Raw genomic sequence first — 20,824 nt, 5'->3', positions numbered from 1 at the left:
ATTCCTCTGACCCTATATCAATAACTCTTGTTTCAGGCCTATATTTCTTGTTTTCAGACTTTTTAAAAAAAATGCTTTTGTGCTATGAATGTTCTTGCCATTTATGAGGTGATCATTTTTAATTTCTACCTCATTACATATTAGCAGATCTAATGGAGAAACAAAGAAGCAGCAGTCCAATTAAGTATATATTTTGGTTCTGCCTTTACAAAGGAGGACACAAATGTCCCAAAAATGCTTACGAGCTTGGAGTCTAATGAGAGTGTGGAACTGACAGGAATCAGTATTAATGGGGTATGGGTGAGATTATAAACTGATAAATCCCTGGGACTTGATGGTTTACATTACAGAGTATTTAAGAAAGTGGCCCTAGAAATAGTGGTCATCTTTTCAAGATTCTGTAAACTCTTGAACAGTGCCTTTGAATTGGAAGGTACCTAATGTAACCAGTATTTGACAAATAAAGTAGAAAGAAAATAGAGAATTGTAGACCCATGATATTGGTAGGAGGGAAAATGCAAGAGTCACGAATGAAAGATTTAATAGCCGAGCATTTGGAAAACAGCGACAGGATGGGATACAATTGGAATGGATTTATGAACGGGGTATCATGCTTTTTGAGGTTGTAACCGGTAGAGTTAATAAGGAGAGCCAGTAAAAGCTGTCCGATAAAGTTCAACATAATGGAATTAGCATGTGAAACTAAACCTCTTGGGGTTGATGTAGAGTACTAACATGGGTAGAGAGCTGGCTGGCAAACAGGAAACAGAGTAGTGATAAATGGGTCTTTTTCCAGTGGCAGGCAGTGACTAGTGGGTACCTTAGACTCCCAGCTTCACAATCTGCATTAATAATTTAGATGAGCGAGGTAAATGTAATACCTCCTAAGCTTATAGACACAAAGATGAGTGTGAACTGTGAGGAGAATGCAAAGATGCTTCAATGTGATTTGGACAAGTTAAGTGAGTGGGCAAATACATGCTAGATTAAATATTATGTGGGTAAATGTGAGGTTATACACTTGAGTAGCAAAAACAGGAAGGTGGATTATTTTCCGAATGGCAGTGGATTAGAAAAGGGGGAGATGCAACAAGACCTGGACGTTGTAGTACACAGATTGCTGAAAATAAACATAACTCACAACAGATGATGAAGAGGTCAAGTGATATGTTTGTCTTGATAGTGAGAGGGTTTAAGTTTGGAGCAGGATGCCTTGCTGTCATTATGCAGGACCTTGACGAGAATGCACCTGAAGTATTGTGTGCAGTTTGGTCACCTTGTCCGTGCACTCCAACTTCATACAATCTGAAATTTTTGTGCTCCTTACTGAAGAGAGAATCTGAAGTTGTAACGAAGTTGTACCAAAAGGAACTTACCTGAATCCACCACTGGACTTGGACTGTCATTGGAAAATGAGATCTAAATTTGGCACTGCGAGCCGTGTTGCTGAGGAATAAAGGACTAAATCTTGGACAACAGATCTATGCCAGTCCTAGGGGGAGGAACTCCTCCTTTTTAAAGTTCTCAGTTGTTTGTGTGAATTTGGTCCACCCTCTGCATGATTTCGAAATTCTCCGAGTGGTATACGGCTCGAGGTACCCTAACAAATGTCTGACTTGGCACAGAAAATAATATCTCTGCCTCCCTGCACCACCCCCCCCCCCCCACCCCAGTGGAGAAAATAATAACTCTGGCTCCCCAGCTATATGACTAGGCTACAACTCAAGATCTATTGAAACAGATAGTCATAACAAATAATGGCAGGGGTAAAGAAACAAGAACTCTTCACAACAACTAAGGGCGTGCAGGCCCAGCTTGATATGTTGAAAGATGAGATTTTATAGAACTTGAGGGAATGTATAGAACAACATTTCGACCTAACCAAAACCTCTACAGAAATCAAGCAAAAGTACAATTCATCCATGAGACAACGGTCCCTGGATGATATTAAAAGCGTCTGGGGAAAGACCACATATATGAAAAGGAAGGAACAAATAAGGTCGTCCCCCGTTATATGGGACAAATCTGACAACGGAAGGAGATAATACAGAGGTCAAGACATGACAGGGGGGAGAAAACAGAGCTGAAAAGCCAACTAATGGCTGTCTGCGAGGAATTGAAATACACCAAAAAGAACCAGGAAGAATGTGAAGAAACCTTTCAACGAAAGGATCCAGATCCCCAACCAGCCCCTCCTAACTCTACTATCCTTAAACTTGGTAGATGATCGCTCTACCTCTTTCTAAGCCAGTTGGAAAGCAAAATCTGAAAGAGAGAGAGAGCCAAATCCTCTGCTGACTCAAGTGATGATGAGCTACCCGGTCCCAGTAAAAAAAAACTGAGGAAGGAATACTGGTGAGAAAACACGGCGCCTTCAACAGCTTTGTATGGCCGGTGCAAAAACCTAACATGACTTGGCACTTGACTGTCAACTAAAGAAAAGACAACCAATGCATTGATCAGAAAGTTTCTTTAATCACAGATCTCACCACCATTATTGATACCCTCACACTGGAACAAAATACGTCTTGGTGATAGATATAGCCAATGGATTTTAGTTGGTACCCTTGGCACCTGAAGTGCAACAGTGGTTTCCCTTTGCAGTCCAGAACAAAAGTACACCTGGACCCGGCTACCACAGGGCTTTCTCAGCAGTCCTACTGTATTTGACATGACCCTTCAAAATCACTTGTGAGAATTACCCATTATGACTTCCACAGTTATGTAGTACGTGAATAATGTTCTTGTGGCATCTAATACTGAGGGACAGCACAAACAGGATCTGTGAATCCTGCTGGAGCACTTGAACTCCTGAGGACATTAAAGCCAATTTTAACTGGGCTCAAGTGTTGCAGGAAGAGTTGGTGTATTTGGGGCAAAAGCTTTCAGAGGGAGAAAGAGAACTTACCCAGGACAGAACAGCAGGAACTTGGAAGGCCCAAGAGCCCACTGTTATCCAAGCCCTCAGATCTTTGTTGGGACTGTGTAATTTTAATAGGAACTGGATCGACACCTACACAACTAGCACAGCTACTGAATGAACTCTTAAAGGCAAGAGAGCATCAAAGGAGGTTATCATTCTCACAGAAGAGTAATGAGAGGCTTTCAGGAATCTTAAAAAAAAGTCATGCTCAGCGCCAGCTTTGGGAATTCCTGACAGTGGAAAGCCATTTACCCTTTTTGTATATGAAAAGGAGGAATACATGACAGCCACACTGATGCAAGAACGTGGGGATATACAAAGACCTGTTGGATACTACTTGTCAGAACTGGACACAGCATCCCTGGGCTGGAGAATCTGCTTGAGGGCCATGGAAACCACATGTCAGGCTGTCATGGCTGCCACAAGGTTTGGCCCTCGACCAAAACTGTTAAGTGTCCCTACACAGTACGTGCCTTATCATCAATGAATAGAGTATCACAAGTAACGGCAACCAGTTGGACATGCTGGAAAGCAGTCTTAGAAGCCCCCAGTTTCCACTTTGTCTGAGACAGCCCCGTTAACCCCACAACTATGCTTCCAATGTCCATAGAGCAAATAGGGGGAGAAGATGGGTATGAAGAAGAACATGACGGCATGGAAATTTTAAAACAAATAGACGAAGCAGCTCTACCAGCAGAGGACCTAGACCTGTTTCATTGAAAAGAATATCAGAAAAGTGGGATGGGCAGTCACCAGTCTACATGAAGTCGTGGGAAAAGGTAGTCTGCCCACTGGGGCATTAGCCAACAGGCCGGGCTGCATGCTGTCTCAGAAGCATCCAAGATAGCAGAGGGACAGACAGCTAATATCCACATGAATTCCTGCTATGCAGTTGGAGTAGCCTACCATTTCAGGCGACTATGGCAAAAGAAGAGATTCCTTACAGCCGCAGGTACCCCCATCCGAAATGGGAACCAAGTCCAAAATGTACTTGAAACCAGAAGATTACCCCAAGATGTCTCCATCCTGAAATATAAGTGTCATGGCAAAGAAAACATTATAGAAGCCAAAGGAAAAACTCTGGCTGACCAACTGGCTAGAGAGGTCACCTCACAAGAAGAGGCTCTGATGGAACCCACCTTGATGTGTAAATTAAAGATGCTCAGGACTCTGACATAAGACGCAAAGGATACACAGAGTCGATGCTCCTGAGAGGAAAGATAGACCTGGATTGAGGCAGGAATTAAACTGCAATGATGGTATCTAGAGTCAAAGAGACAGACAAAGCTGTCGCCCCGCAGGCATTCATGCCCTTTTTTTGTCACAACAAATAATGGCACAATCCAGAAGAGCTGGTGGGGTTAGGGTTTTAAATAGCATGCCCAGGTGGTAACAGACTGTTGCATGATCTACCAGAAGAATAACCCCGGATCCATCAAATCCACGCTCCAATTGAGAGTCCTAACCCTGCAGGACTGTTCCAGCACCTGTAATTGAATTACATATCTGTCCCCTGTCTTACCCTCCTCCTTTTGAAGTCCTCTCCGGAAGGCCTATGTCAGTGCCAGGAACAGTTAATCTACAGAAAGCTGATTGCCACTTAATGAGTGAAGTATTGTCGTGACCTAACAAATACAGCCAGGTCTGCTTCCCAGTGGCTATTGGCTGCTTGGGTGACCCTCCAAAAGGAGGACATGATATCATACCAGGAACGTGGGTCTGTGTAAAAAAAAATCCATGAAGAACTGCTAGGAGCCAAGTGGGAATGAACCTACCAAGTGTTGCTGACCACTCCAGCAGGTCTCTCTTAAATGAGATAGAATATGCAGCTGGCAAATGTTATCCATTATGAAAGCTTCAAGGAAAAAGATATAGTCTGTGAAAACATCATGACTGGGGCTGGACCAACAGCCTGTCCATCTCTTCAAGATACTGTACCAGGGATATTCTTTAAGATACTGTACCAGTCACACAGGGGTAACCTGGCACTGCTGACCAATAGTATCAAAGTGGGGAGGGGGTGTAAATGCTCTAACTTCATACAATCTGAAGTTTTTGTGCTTTTTACAAAAAAGGAAGTCTGAAGCTATAGCAAAGTTGTACCAAAATAAAGTTGTACATGAATCTAGCACTGGACTCAGACTCTTAATTGGAAAATATGAGATCTGATATTCAGCATCTGCTGCTCTTTAATTTACTTTATAATTAAGTTGCCCACTTCCTTTTTCCTTTTCTGCCTATCAGAAGTATCAGGTATCTGTGAATATTCACGTTCGTCCTTGGTCAGTTTACGATCAAGTCTGTCAGAAATGGCTTTTTTTTTGGTTTTATTCATGCTGTCAACTTATTTATCCTGTTGGGAATGCCTGTGTACATGTTATGTATTGTCAGCTGTTCATTGTTGCATAATTTACTTTTAATCTTTTCCGTACTGGGTGACAAAGTTGGTGTTTTGGTAAATGCATCAGAAAAGCAATAGTGAATCCGTGGTCTACTTTAAAATGAGAAGCTAATTCACTATCACTCATTTTGCACAACTACAGATGCTAATTTCACCCCACTTAAGTCCTTCCCTAATTTTTTGGAATGAGAGTGCCCTTTCACTGCTACTTTGACCTTTGTAATTTTGTTCTTTCTTTAATATTTCTGAGATGCAATTTAATGTAGTGAAAATGAGTCATTGTAAAATATACATATGTGATTATAGCTGCTTTGTATCCTGCTTGGGCTAGCTGTATTGCATGAAAGTGGATTAAGTGCTGCTGCTGCTCATTTTGTTTTTGTGCTTCTCCACTACTTCAGTCACTTCTGGAAAAGTGTAACTGGTGACAAGTCTTCTCATAGATGTAGGGTGCTTCTACTCACTAACTAAGAAGTTAAATACTTTTTTGTTGCTAGTGTTTGTTAGCAACTTGAATGTGCATATTTGAAATGTTTACTTAATAGGAGATCACTATTCTTAATAGATTCTCACTTGTTCATGCAATTTATAATATTAATCTTTTCACTGTTCAAACATTCAGAGCAAACTGTCAAGCATAGACTACATTGAAACCATTATCATCTTGTATGGAATGACTCCCTCCTCACTGCTCATATTCTAGTACAATTAGCATGAAAAATCTGTTTGTTTTTCCAAGAAATTATTCTTAGGTATTCAGTCCTGATGGCATAATATCCAATCAGCATGTTTGTCATGCTGGTTGGTCTTCGAAATACCTTTATGCCATATTTCATCTATTTCTTATTTTTGATACTACAGTGGGTGAAACTGTTCAACTGTAGTTTTTGTAACTATGTGTTGGAACTTCTAACAGAATGTTTCAAACCATTTATCCTGTAAAATCTTGATTACTTTGTCTCATGTACGCACAAAAAGCTGATTTCTTGCAAGCAGTGGCTGGCCGGATCAACTTTGATCTGGCTCTGAGCCAGTTAGGCAACTAACTGCTCAGCACTGGGGCTCCTGTCCTTTTAAGGTTAGAAATCTCTTCTCTACCTCCCGACCCCTCGCCTCCTTTCAACAGCTGCCAAGTAGTTGCAGAGTCTGGCTCACCAAGGCTAGACAGGAAAGGAGAGCAGGCAGCCCCTATCCACGGCAGCACAATCACAGAGCCACAGGTTACTCAATTAAGAATGTCCTCCACTTCAGCTTGCAGGAAATCTGCCAGCTTTTACTGCACATGTATTAGTTTGGTAGCTACATAAAGGTCTGTTCACCTCTAAGCAGGAAAGCTACAAGTGAATTGGTTGATCTGGAAGGCAGCACCTGTCAGTTGTACGCATGCTTCTGCCCCACTCCTTATCACACTAACCATTCTCATGGACCAGATTAAATTCACCCAAGATCTACAATTCCATTCAAGAGGCTGTTGATTCTTGTTGATCATCATTGATCTGAATTCCTTTCAAACAATAGTGATTTCCCACACTGCCCTCAAGCAAGGGAGCAAACAGGAGAAAACACATCAAGCATAAATGTGTGTTTAGGCTGACCAAGATAACAAAGTGTGGAGCTGGAAGAACACGGCAGGCCAAGCAGCATCTCAGGAGCACTGAGGCTGACGTTTTGGGCCTAGACTCTTCATCCTTGGCCCGAAACATCAGCCATTGTGCTCCTGAGATGCTGCTTGGCCTGCTGTGTTCATCCAGCTCCACACTTTGTTATCTTGGATTCTCCAGCATCTGCAGTTCCCATTATCACTGATACAATTTTAGGCTGACCACCTTGTTTGTGCATTGTATATTCTGTGCAATTCTTTTTAAGATTGAAATTTATGAGCTGTTGGGCATATTCATATGCAGAATATATTTTAGGTATTTTGAGAAGGTGTTCTACTATCAGATTTTTTTTTGATTCTCCTGGTTTAATAAGTTTGAAATGATGTGTTATGTACTATACTGTGTCATCAATATCTCTGTTTCACAAATAAAGTTGATTTTTAAAAAAACAGTATTAGCAATGGTTTTTGATTATAAGAATAATATTTTCTTTTGTTTAAATCTGTTTTAAGCAATTCTTAGCTATAATTGAATCTAGACAGTCTATAATTTGGAAAAAGCTGAATTAGTTCTGATATGAAATGTAGTTTTTTTCAGCATAGAAGTTAATGTTCTTGTTGAGTTTCAGCTGAGGGATATAATGCATCAGGATACCATACTAAGTACTATTGGATGTTAGGTCATCTTTGATTAATAGCTGATGCATGCTTTGACACTTTCGGCCTGCATTGTCATTTTACAACAAAATTATGATGTAATAGTGAAATTCTTGCCACTGAAAGGCAGACAACAATGGAGACAGCTACAGATCCATTGTAAAATTACCTACTTCATAAGAATTGGAAGAACTTACGGAAGAATTGCCTAGTGTCTGGTCACTCCATATAAGTTATTCTTACTTTGATCTAGAATTGTATTGCTTTAAGTTTTTAGTTTTGACTTTTTGAATGAAATGGATTATTATCCCTAGTCGTTGATTATTAAAACTAACAGAAGTGGCTAAGATGTTTTAAATATTTAGCATGTATCTCAATTTTACTTGGATTACTTAAATTGAAAACATTATGATATCAATTAGTTTTTGTCTCTTTTCCCCAAAAACTTTCAGATAGTCTTACACCAGCCTCAAGTCCATCATCAGCCGTCTTTCCTGTTACATCATTAAACCAAGATGAAGCTTCCACCTCTGCGCTTAGCATAGAGTGTCGAGTGTGTGGGGACAAGGCCTCTGGCTTTCATTATGGCGTACATGCCTGTGAGGGCTGTAAGGTATGTGTGAGCCTTTACTGTAAGGTTTTGTCAGTTGTTGATTCTTTTTTATTGTCAAAATGTAGTACAGTGCATGTACAGTGATATTGAGCGTGGATCAGCTGGTGATAGTTAAAGGCGAGAGCTGTGTGGATTCGTATTCAATCCCAACCATTTCGCTAAATGTTACAACATCACAAAAGTTCAGTCATCTTGTTCCTCCATATTTTAATACTTGACTTCAGCTGCATATGGCATCAGTTATTTGGCTAAATACAGTCTTGAAGATCTTATGACATCAGCTCATGTCATTCATTTATTATGTATGTTGGTAATACTAGGTAGAGTGGAGCCTCATCCATCCTCAAATGCAACTTATTCTACCCTCAGCCCCCAACCAATCCAAGGCAGAATGCGACTAATTAAGAAGTTTGGTCACTTGATCTGGTTGTGTCCTTAGGCTAGAACCAATACCAGTTATGTCCCATTGGAACTGTGTGTATCGTGTTTTAACATGTGTAATGGTTGAGGAGGACCTGAGTGCTGTTAAAACACTGAAGAAATCAAATTCAGAGAAATGCGCTCTAGGGTTTCCAGCCTTGTAATCCAAAAGATCTGAGGTTACTCATTTTTAGTGAAGCTATCTGTGATAGTCTTCAAAATGGATTTTTGGTATGACTGGTCTTATCAAATCCTTGCTGGGAAAGAGTAATATTATCCATTGGTCTTGAAATCCAAGAAAATTAAAAGAATAGTTTAAAACACCTTAACTACTGAAACTTTGGCATTTGTGAAAGTAATTGATTTGGGATTGAATTATCCAATATTGTGGAGGAAATCTTATACAATGAACAATCTGAACAAAATTTGTCCACAGAATATTGTGTTCTCCTTCTGGCAGTGTTCATTTGTCAAAGGGTGTTGCAGAGAAAATGTTGAGACAAGACCTTGTTCATATGAAAGCAATGTCAAAAAGCAAAGAGATTTCTGAAATAAATTGGATTAATGCCAAATATCAATGGTCAGACTGTCCTACAAGGATAAATGCTGCCAAATAAATTATTGGATGAGCTCAAAGAAGAGCTTGTATCTATGTCCTTTTGTGTTGAAGTAGCGATTCAGGTTAATTTTTAAAAAAAAATTCACTTATTATCATGTATATGGCTATAAAATCCATTCTGTGTATTTTTTCAATGGTCAAGGTTGCCTGTTCTGTTAACTTTCCCTAGATTCATGGACTGATCAACGGGGAAGGCAGTTTCATTCCCTTCTGGATTGCTTTAAGGGCTTTGAGTTTCTCTGATACCCTAGTGATCTGAATGGATCTCCGTGTTCAAGAAATGGCCTGACCTTTGATCTATAAAGATTTTGCATCATTACCTTTTGCGAAATTATTCTTTCAGCAGTATAACTCAACCTTTATTTTTGCTTTATTTGTGATTTATGCAATGGTTGGACATGATTGGTATGAAGTCTGTTATCAGTTTCAAATCCCTATCAATTCCTTCCAGTGTTATAGTCAGCTCAGTTGGATTAACTGCTGGATTGCAATACAGGGTGTAGGAGTTCTGGTTCCAGCTGTGGTTACCATGGAGGTTCTGTCTTCTCAACCTTATCCCTCACCTGAGCATGGTGACTCTCACCACCAGTCATCTGTCTAATGAAAGAGCAGCCCTATGGTCCTTTGGGACTATGGTGACTTTATTTCTATATCGCCTCCTCAATTTTTGACCAAAGTATGTAAAACATTCCATTCACCTGTTTGGATTTCATCAACCATCGTCTAGTCTGCTTTGGAATTTAGCCAGGGTTTCTTTACTTCACTAGACTTGACTGTCTTTCCAGTTTATCATTTGCACATTTGATCAACTTGCTTTCTGTTTCTAATTCTAGATCATCTATTTAAATTGGGAACAGTAAGAGTCCTTGCATCCAATCCCTGGGACATTGCGCTTCCTTTGCAACACAGTTACCTGGCATGACATATAATTTTCACATTTGGGTCTTTTACCTACATTTTTATCTCCAGTGTGAAAAACATTGGTACTTATACTTAATATGACCTCATAAACCTCGCTTCAAATTCGCAATACAGTGTCTGAATACGTGTCAGCATTTATTTTTTAGCAGAAAACCTTTTTTTAAAAAATTTGTTCTCCTCTCTCAATATTTGAGCTCCAGATCAGTGAGATTATTAGTGAAATAATTGTAATTTGTTTGATGAAAAATTGGCTTGTGCGTGACTAAGCGACTTATAATTGAATCTGCTACTCCAACATAAAGATGGGCAAATTAGTTCATTGTTTGTGGATCTGCTGTGGAAGGTTTTGTTTTGTCCAGACTGAAATGGCAACTTATTTTGAACTCTACCTTTTATCAGACTTTTCGAATATGTGAAAGATGAATGATTTAAGTTTAATTATTTACATTGGTAAAGCTACTTTCATAAATCAATACAGCCTCCTCACTGCTTTCATTGGATTTTTATTTGTACGGGTTGTAATATAGTACTGGTGGCTTAGGTATTCTGGTTTCAATAGCAGAGAATTTTGAAATTTTCACTGGAATATCACCACAAGTTCCAGGAAAGCGCACTTACACTGAAGCAAGGACCAATAGATCATGCCCCTCCAACCTTATTGAAATCTTTGAAGAGGTGACCAAAAACATGGATGAAGGTAGAGCAGTAGATGTGGTATACATGGATTTAAGTAAGGCGTTTGGTAAGGTTCCCCACGGTAGGCTCATGCAGAAAGTAAGGAGGCATGGGATTGGGGGAAATATGGCAGATTGGATTCAGAATTGGCTGACCTTTAGAATGTGGTAGTGGATGGAAAATACTCGACGTGGTGCTCAGTTACGAGTGATGTACCACAAGGATCTGTTCTGGGTCGTCTTTGTGATTTTTTGCAAATGATTTGGATGTAGGAGTGGAAACGTGGATTAGTAAATTTGATACGAAGGTGGGTCGTGTTGTGGACAGTGCAGAGGGCTGTTCTAGGTTACAAAGGGACATTGATAGGATGCAGAGCTGGGCTGAGAAGTGGCAGATGGAGTTTAACCCTGAAAAGTGATTCATTTTGGAAGGAAAAACTTGAAAGCAGAATACAGGGTTAACGGAAAGATTCTTAGCAGTGTGGAGGAGCAGAGGGATCTCGGGGTTCATGTCCACAGTTCCCTGAAAGCAGCCACCTAGATGGATAGAGTTGTTAAGAATATGTATGGTGTATTAGCCTTCGTAGAGGGATTGAGTTCAAGAGCCGTGAAATCATGCTGCAGCTATACAAAGCCTGGTTCGGCCACACCTGGAGTATTGTGTCCAGTTCTGGTCACCTCATTACAGGAATGATGTGGAAGCATTGGTAAAGGTGCAGAGGAGATTTACCAGGATGTTGCCTGGAATGGAGGGAAGGCCTTACAAGAAAAGGTTGAGAGAACTAGGGCTTTTCTCTTTAGAATGACAAAGGATGAGAGGTGACTTGATAGGGGTGTACAAGATGATCAGAGGTATAGAGAGAGTGCACAGCCAGGCATTTTTTTTTTCCTAGGGTAGTTGTAGCTATTATGAGGGGATATAGTTTTAAAGTGAGTGGAGGTAGATGTAGAGGAGACAATAGGGGTAGGTTCATTATTCAGTCGTTGGGGCCTGGAATGCATTGCCAGAGCGGGTAGTGGAGTTGCCTCATTAGGGGCATTTACATGGCTATTAGATAGGCATATGGATGATAGTATAGGGTAGGGGTGGAGGTTAGATAGACCTTTCGGATTAGGATAAAAGTTCAGCGCAACATCATGGGCCAAAGGGCCTGTATTGTGCTATAGTGTTCTGTGTTCTATGTTCTAAGCCCTAACTCTGTGAACACTCTGGTCTTGATCTCACCGTCATCTGCCAGCATGTAAACTTTGGCTGTTTGCCCTGTGCTTAACAAGCCATTTACCTACAAATGTTATTATAATCAACCTGTTCAGAGAATATACAACTGGAACCTTCTCGGGGAACAGTGGGTTCCAACAGGGGTATCAGAGCACAACTTACAATCCTATGCCCCTAGCTCTGCTTACACCTCCCCCACCTTTCTTTTGATCCTACTCACTAGCTCCACTCTGCATCCAAGGCAGCTTCTGTTCTTCTCCACAGTCAGCAGAACGGAGGAGGTGGATCTGTTTGAGAGGTTTATCTACATTCAAGTCAGAGTTGCAGAAAAGATGGGTAATATGGTTGGTTATGTGCAAGGCTGGGACAGATTTATAGATGGTTAGAGCCAAGGAGGAAGAGCAGTAGACAGAACCAAAGTGGTAAGTTGCAAGGTGTGAGCAACATTTGTTAGGTAGTGACTTGTGAGAACTAAAAGTTGAATGAAGAAAGCCTGAACAAAATCTGTCTAGACCTGTAGGCACACAAACAAAGTAGCTCATAGAACACTAAATATAGATGTCAGGGGTTTGCTTTTCTTCAGTGACCTCAAAGAAGGCTTGGGTTCACTCTATTTGTGGTTTGCCATTTACCTTCCGAGTTTCTTTTTAACTGCTTTTTGCTGCGGCCACGAAAGGAAACCCTGGCTCCTGTGGTGTAAAAAGATAACAATGCATCTTTAGGCTTGATCTGGGATAAACGTTTCCACTTCTTGGACTGTCTGGAAGATTCAGGGTATTGTGTCCTCTGTCTTCTGAGAAAAAGAAACTGTGTATCAGGAAGGATGGATTAACTGCCATATTTATTTATTTATTTATTTGTGGGTTGAGGGCGAGGCCAGCATTTATTGCCATCTCGTTAAGAGTCAACCACATTGCTGTGGGTCTGGAGTCACATGTAGTCCAGACCAGGTAGGAAAGGCCTACCTTCCCTAAAGTCTCCTTCCCTAAAGGACATTAGTGAACGAGATGAGATGGTGGAATTTTCCTGACAATTAATTCCAGATTTTTTTATTATGAGTTCAAATTTCACCATCTGCCATGGCAGGATTCAAACCAAAGTCCCCAGGACACTAACAGAAGTTGCCTGAAAAGCCCAGCAGCTCTGGCAGCATCTGTGGAGAAAAAAAATTGGAGATAACGTTTCAGGTCTGTTCACCGGACCCGAAACGTTAACTCCAATTTTTTTTTCCACAGATGCTGCCAGACCTGCTGAGCTTTTCCAGCAACTTTTGTTTTTGTTCCTGATTTACAGCATCTGCGGTTCTTTCAGTCCCCAGAACATTACCTGGGTGTCTGGATTAACAATCCAGCGATAATACCACTAGGCCATCGCCTCCCATATATCAAGTGAAAGTCCGATACAAAAAATTATTTATCTATTACATTCATTTCAACAAAATGTCCCACTGCACTTCACAGCAAATGTATAAAACCAACGACAACACTGAGACACATCAGAAAATATTAGGGCAGATGTGCAACTGCTTGGTGAGAGAGTTAGATTTTATGAATCTGTTCTCCATGTTGAGGACCACTTAGAGAAAGCACAGACGGTGGCAGTAAACTCTGGATGGAGCACTTTAATGTCCTTCACCAAGAATGGTTCAGTAGCAACCACTACTGTTTGTTAAATTCTAATGGAAAAAATGCACTAGACCTTGTTTTTACCAGTCTACTTGTAGCAATTGTGCCTGCCCATCACTGTATCAGGGGAGTGTCAATTGCATGGGACTTGAGGAGGAAAACATCCCACGTGCACATTGAGGATACCCTTCATCGTGTTTTGTGACCCTGTCACTATGCCGAATGGGATAGAATTTGAACAGATGTAGCATCTGCAAACTGGGCATCCATAAGGCACTGTGGGGCAGCAGCAGAATTGTATTCAACCACAATCTGTAACCTCATGTACTGGCATAGCTCACCATTCTACCATTATCATGAAGTCAGGGAATCAACCTGTAGCTACATAAGAGTAGATTAGAAGCTGGAATTCCGTCATGCATAACTCACCTCCAGACTGTCTGAAGTTCGTCCATCACCTACAAGGTACGAGTTTGGATTCTGAAGAAATAATTTCTACTTGCCTGGATGAATGCAGCATTAGCAACATTCCCATTTGACACTACTGAGGGCAAAATAGCCTATTTGCTTTACATGCTATCTATCATTCTCATCATTCATTCTGTCCTAAATTGGTGCATGGTGCCATTTCCAAGATGCACTGCAGCAACTCACCAAGGCTTCTTTAGTAGCCCCTTCTAAATTCATGACCTCTCCTACCTCAAAGGATGAAGGCAGCTGATATCTGGGAGAGCTGACATCTCCAAATTCCCCTCCAAAGCATGTGTCAGTACATAAGCAGTTTAATAGTTTTGAGACAGTGGAAGGATTGAGAGGGCTGGGTGTTGTCATTTTACACATGGAAACTTAATATTTCAATCAAAGTTCTCCAGGGCCAATGTGTTGATGAGAAATAGGAAGAGGTACCAGAGATAACGTAGGGTTGGGAAAAGCATTGGTTAAACTTTTTAGTTTTTAGCACAGATGTATTATTGTGATTTCATCCTTGACAACATAGTTTTGCTCCTTCAGTATATTGAAATAGATTCTTATTTTTTTAAAAATTCAGGTCTGTCCTAACCTAATGTGTCATGCTTCAATAGTAATCTCAATAAACACCCTGTTCCTGCATTAATGTATCATTTAAACCAAGATCTTGTATTCCAGTAGAATCCAGTTGCTCTGTAATTGCCACTGGGATTTTTATTTTGTAGGGTTTTTTTAGGAGAACGATACGATTGAAATTGGATTATGATCAGTGCGAACGCAACTGTAAGATTCAAAAAAAGAACCGCAACAAATGCCAGTGCTGTCGTTTTCAGAAGTGCCTTGCTGTGGGAATGTCACACAATGGTAAGTGAAACTCTAAGACTATACTTTAGATTTCTAATCAGAACCAGTCCCCATTTCTTCAATTCTATCCATATAACTGAAGTTTCTCATTCCTGGCACTACTCTTGTACAAATAGGTATAGAGGTTTGGAGCACTGTTTCATGAAGGCAGTTGATACTGGATCCATTGTTGGACGCTTTTGTTCATCAAATGTTTAAGGGGTGTGGAACAAAGGTAGTACATAGAGATAGGTCGCACATCAGCCATGATCCAAATGATGGCACAAACTTGAAGGGCTAAGTAGCATACTCCTGCTCCTGTTCTACATTTAGCAGTTTAACACTAGCTATCAGCCATTGAATCATGATTGGTTCCACAGCATTGTTGATTAGAAAGAATGAGCCTATGTAAAGCCCCATCCCAAACTAGCGTTGGGCACCGAAAATGTTTCTTGACATGAAGACATTGGCATCAGGCCTTTTTTAGTATTCTCGGTGCATCAACTATTTATTTATGTACACACTTTAGTTTGATCATCAAAGTTCATTGTCCGAGCTTTTTACTGTAGAACTAGCATCCAAATCTGCCCTCTTGCGAGCTGGACCTTGTGGTATCCTTTGCTCTCACTCACTTGTGCCATATACTTCAACATGTACAGATCCCTTCCCTTTACTGGCTTCCGAAGTATGCGCAATGACTGATCTCCACGTGGTGGTTGCTGATATCAGATTGAGTGACAGTGCCTCTTCATCAACACTGTCATTTTCCTCTTCCTCCACGGATGGGGAAAGTTTCAAGATCTTAGGCATCTGAAACAAAAAAGGCACACTGTTTTTGGGTAAGAAGAGAACATAAGAGTTTGTTTATACTATCTGCAACTTGAAACATCTTTTCACATGAAAAGGTAACACTGCTCAAGAGTTGAGATTTTAGAAGTCTTTATGAAGTCAATATTAAGACCCACAAGGATAGGTTTTCCATGTAAGATATAGGGCACCATTTTATAATCCTTAAATCAAGTTCTTACTGTACAGTAGGAGAATTATTTTAAACTTAATATTAGCCATTTAGATTTTCCAAGGCTCAGGAAAACTGGAAGCTAGTGGTATTTGGAGGTAACCAGGTCAAACACATACACTTTTTTCATAACACAGCTTCACTGTTAGGAGGCAGGAGAGGCAGGCATTGGAAAAGACTGGGTATGGTGGATGGGGCTCAGACTGTGGCAGGAAGATGACAGACAGACCTTGTGGTATAAGTTGGAGGGACGGGCTTCACAGCCACTATATGAGAAAGCAGTCGGTAAATACTGAGGCATTATGGTTGGGCATCAGCCAAAATAACAAAAGGAGGTCACATTTGGCAGAATATTTGCTGGAATGAGCATTCCTGCTCTCTCAACTCACAAGCTGTGTTATGAAAAAAGTGTATGTGTTTGACCTGGTTACCTCCAAATACCACTAGCTTCCAGTTTTCCTGAGCCTTGGAAAATCTAAATGGCTAATATTAAGTTTAAAATAATTCTCCTACTGTACAGTAAGAACTTGATTTAAGGATTATAAAATGGTGCCCTATATCTTACATGGGAAACCTATCCTTGTGGGTCTTAATATTGACTTCATAAAGACTTCTAAAATCTCAACTCTTGAGCAGTGTTACCTTTCCATGTGAAAAGATGTTATACTAAATAAAATACGAAAGGACTGTGGATGCTGAAAATCAGGAACAAAACCAGAAGTTGCTGGAAAAGCTCAGCAGGTCTGGCAGCATCTGTGAGGAAAAATTCAAGAGTTAACATTTCGGGTCTGGTGATCCTTCCTCAGAGCTGATGATATACCAATGATATACTGCTAGCTTTCCCCCACTTGACTGTTGGGTAGTCTGATAATCTTTCCAGTGTTGCATTTTTTCACAATTCGCATTTTCAGATGCTGGAGATCTGAAATTTAATAAAAATTAGTGTACTGAAGAAACTGAGCAATTCTGGCAGCATCAATTCATGGTCAAACTATTCCTACATTCGATTACCCATGCCCCAAGTCATTTCTCAGTTGCCTGGGTTTGTGCTGAGCAGAGCTCACCTATTTTGTGCTATTAAGATGTACTATTTTACAGCCATTCTTCTTCTGTATGTTAAAACATAGAAAAGTGGAGCAGGAGTAAGCCATTCAGCCCTTGAGCCTTCATGGTTTTAAATATGATCATGGCTGATCATCTGACTCAGTATTCTCTTTCTGAATTTTTTTCCCCCCATAACCTTTGATCCCTTCAGCCCTCTGTCACTCCTCCTTGAAAGCATTGAATATTTTGACCATAACCACTTTCTGTGCCATCACATGATCTCCACTACAATGACTATTGCTTTTACCTTTTGATCTGGACCACTTCTTCTGTTCTATTTGTGCCCTGCTCCTTTTGTCAGCAGCATGGAAATCATTATTTTCTTGCCTCTTTCAGTTGCAAAGAAGAATCATTGCACTCAAAACATTAACCTTGTTTTTCTCTCTTTCTCCACATACTATCAGACCCGCTGAGTTTCTCCAGCACATTCTGTTTTTATTGCATTTTCATATATGTCAATCAAAGTTAACATCAAGTGACTTAGTGCTTGTTCATATTGTGAATGAAAGTGAACGTTGCAACCTGCTGTTGTGATTCTGAGCCCCTGAAACCTATCATGTGTTTTAGGTACAAATTGTAGTGATTTTTCAGCAATTTTCACGCAGTTGCATTCTATTGCTTAGAGATTAATGAGACACAGAACTTGAGGAATGGTGTTGACTATAATGTGCGATCCAGAAGCAGTGTTTGGAAAGACAGAGAATGATTGGAGTTATTTTGAGGAGGAGAGTGGAGAGGAGGACTGTGGAGATGGCGCGGAAAAAGAGTAGATGAATTACAGTAAAGCGGGGGTGGGGTGGGCGGGGGGGAGAAAAAGAAAACCTTGAAAAGGAAGAAGAAAAGTGCCAGTATGAACTTCAGAAAGGAAAGACTGAGTTTTTGTGTTAGTGTAAATTGAAGTGGGGTGAGCGGGATAAGAGGGTCAACATGAGCTGAAGGATAAAAATTAATTTTTTTTTTCCTACCTTCACAGCTATCCGTTTTGGTAGAATGCCTCAATCGGAAAAGGAGAAATTAAAAGCAGAGATTCTAACTCTAGAGCAAGACGTTCAGAATTCACAGATGGCTGACCTAAAATGTCTTGCAAAACACATGTATGAGTCTTACCTGAAGAATTTTAACATGACCAAGTCCAAAGCTCGAGCCATTTTGACAGGAAAAGCTAATAGCCCAGTAAGTATTTGTATTTCCTCCCCATTAATTTGATTTCTTTATTCATACATACAGTAATTAAAGTGGGTATAAAGAATTTGGTGTCTCAATGCAGCTATGGGAGCATTTTCTTCTTTCTCCAATATCCTCCATGAGAATAAGATCTTAGATTGGTTTTCATTTCTTTTATTTTTGTCAGATGTAGTTTACAGATATTGCATCAAATTTGACCAAAGGTTTGACAGTCTTTGCACTCAATATTCATTCTGTCAGTATTTCATTGTTTGATGGTTTATCATCTTTGTTGAAATCAACACACTTTCACAGTGCTTGTCGTTGTTAATGTTGAGTTCTGCATTTGTAAAGGACTGTTATAGAATCATAGTCAGAAAATGATTACAGGCAAGAAGTCATTTAGTCCTTGGCCCTCTGAAAGATCAATGCATCTGGTTATATTCCACTGTTCTTTTTCCTCTAACTTTTTTTTATTTTCAGATTATCCAATTTTGTTTTGAAGACTATTGAATCTGCCCCCCACCCACACTTTCTGATAGTGCAGTCCAGTTCCTAACCATTCACTGAGTAAAATCTTTTATTCCCTCATCTTTCTCTTGCTGCTTTTGCAAATCATCTTCAGTTTTCTCTGGTCTATTTGACTCTTCTGCCGGAGTAGTTTCAACGTACTTGTCTACATATCTCATTAATTTGTATGCCACCATCAGATCTCTTCTGTGTTTCAAGAAATAGCACAAGCATTTTTAATTTGTCCAATTAACTGATGTTCCTCATCCCTAGAACTATTCTAGTGTTTTTTTTCTGCATTGCCTCTAAAGCCTTCACATCCTTCCTAAAGTAGTGTGCCCGAAATTGGATGCTGCACTGCAATTGAGGCACAACTACTGTTCTACAGGTTCATTATTACTTTGCAGTTCTTTTTTTTAAACTTTATGGCCTTATTTATAAATCACCAGGGTCCTACATTATTTTCTCAATCTCTTCTAACACTGTAACAAGATCCCTCTGACCCTCCAATGCCTTAAGAATCATATTTTTTATTTTAAATTCCATGCCTAATGCTCCCTGTCAAAATGAATGACCATATTAAATTTAATGTTTTAAAATATTTCATTATATTGTAAAATTTTGTCTTGAATGTCATAAAAGTACATTTTCACTAAGCTAATCAGTCCACCCAATTGTTCATGTAGTGTTGTACTCCGTTTTGGTTTTATTTATGGAGGATACAAAAGGGAGAAGACACAGGATGAAACAGAGGAAGGGGGCAGTTAGCAATAGTATTTGCTAGTTTTGGGTGAGATAATCATTGTCAGCATCATGATTGTCATTATTATCCTCCAGAAACTCTTGATATTTTATTCTTTTCCTCATATCCATCTTCCTTTTCTTCTGCCTGCCGTACCTGCTGGGTATATGATGGAAAGAAAATGAGGCAAGAATCGGTGCATAGAATTCAAAGGTTCATCGTAACTTGTTGTCCTGTAGCATGGAAATTCAAGAAACAAAATATTTGATTCGACATCAAATTTTTGAACAAGTTGAGAATGTGATAACTTAAAATACATTTTATAAGTGACATTCAGTATATTTGCAGCATTGTGAACACTTGGGGATTTAAACTCTATTTTGTCACTGCGGAGATTTAGTCTTCTAATCAAAGCATAGATGCTAAAACCCATGATCATTTCACAGCCATTATGTTTGTTCCTGATGGATTGAAAGAGTTGAAGGACAAAATTGATACTTTTTTTATCCGAATTTATCTTTTAATTTTCTTTATCCAAACTCCTCATCTTGATTTTTTTTTGCAAATTGGTAATATCAGCCAGCTCGCCATCCAGTGGGCTTTATGGTGTTTTCCGTTGATAACTTTTTCTTATAGATACTTACAGTTTTTACAGAATCAAAGAAGTTATTCCTTCCAGTAAATATACTCTGTGTGAAGAAAGTAAACTCTTATTTTGCAGTTTCTTTGTTCAATTTAATAACGCATTTATTTGCCCTTAAGTAAAAACTGAAAATAGTCCTGTTAAAAATGAGGCAGGGAAGTGGAATTGAGGACTATCAGATCAGCCATGACCTAATTGAATGGTGGAGCTCATCTAATGGGCTGAATGACCTGCTTCTGATCCTACATCTTGTGGTCTTATGTATGATTCAGCTTGCTCTACCATTAGTAAAATAGCTTTTATGGGATGTTGTCTAACTTTTTTTGATATGAAGCCACGTAAGTTTAAGGCAAATCTCCAAAAATGTGGTCAATCAAGTAGCTTTTAAGGGATTCACTCAAGAAGAAAATTAGTGAGGTAGAGTGGGCAAGAGCTGGAATTTCAAAACTCAGGATCTGGAAAACTGAAATGTGGTTTCCAATGCTCATTTGATATTAAAACCCAGCAAGCCTAGAAGGTCAGATTTGGAACAGTGCAGATATCTGAGGATTGTAGAGTTGTTGGAGACCACAGAAAAGGTGACCAAGTGGAGGCTTGGGGACCACTTTGTGGAACACCTACGCTTGATTTGCAACAAACGACTGCATCTCCCAGTCGCGA

General features: G+C 39.9%; 1 protein-coding gene across 2 annotated transcripts in view; it reads left to right on the top strand.

Moving 5' to 3' along the window:
- Nucleotides 1-20,824, top strand: part of LOC125460693 (peroxisome proliferator-activated receptor alpha-like) — a 72,858-nt gene that overhangs the window by 35,085 nt on the left and 16,949 nt on the right. For both annotated transcript variants that reach the window (XM_048548401.2, XM_048548402.2), the window contains exons 3-5: nucleotides 8,034-8,194; nucleotides 14,866-15,004; nucleotides 18,079-18,278. In XM_048548401.2, coding sequence (XP_048404358.1) covers nucleotides 8,034-8,194; nucleotides 14,866-15,004; nucleotides 18,079-18,278 — 500 coding nt within the window. The remainder of the gene's footprint in view (nucleotides 1-8,033; nucleotides 8,195-14,865; nucleotides 15,005-18,078; nucleotides 18,279-20,824) is intronic.

The sequence above is a fragment of the Stegostoma tigrinum genome, chromosome 18 (genome assembly GCF_030684315.1).
Source record: "Stegostoma tigrinum isolate sSteTig4 chromosome 18, sSteTig4.hap1, whole genome shotgun sequence".
NCBI classification, from domain to species: Eukaryota; Metazoa; Chordata; class Chondrichthyes; order Orectolobiformes; family Stegostomatidae; genus Stegostoma; species Stegostoma tigrinum.
Note: the sequence above shows the minus strand (reverse complement) of the source record. Positions and strands in the feature narration are given on the sequence as shown.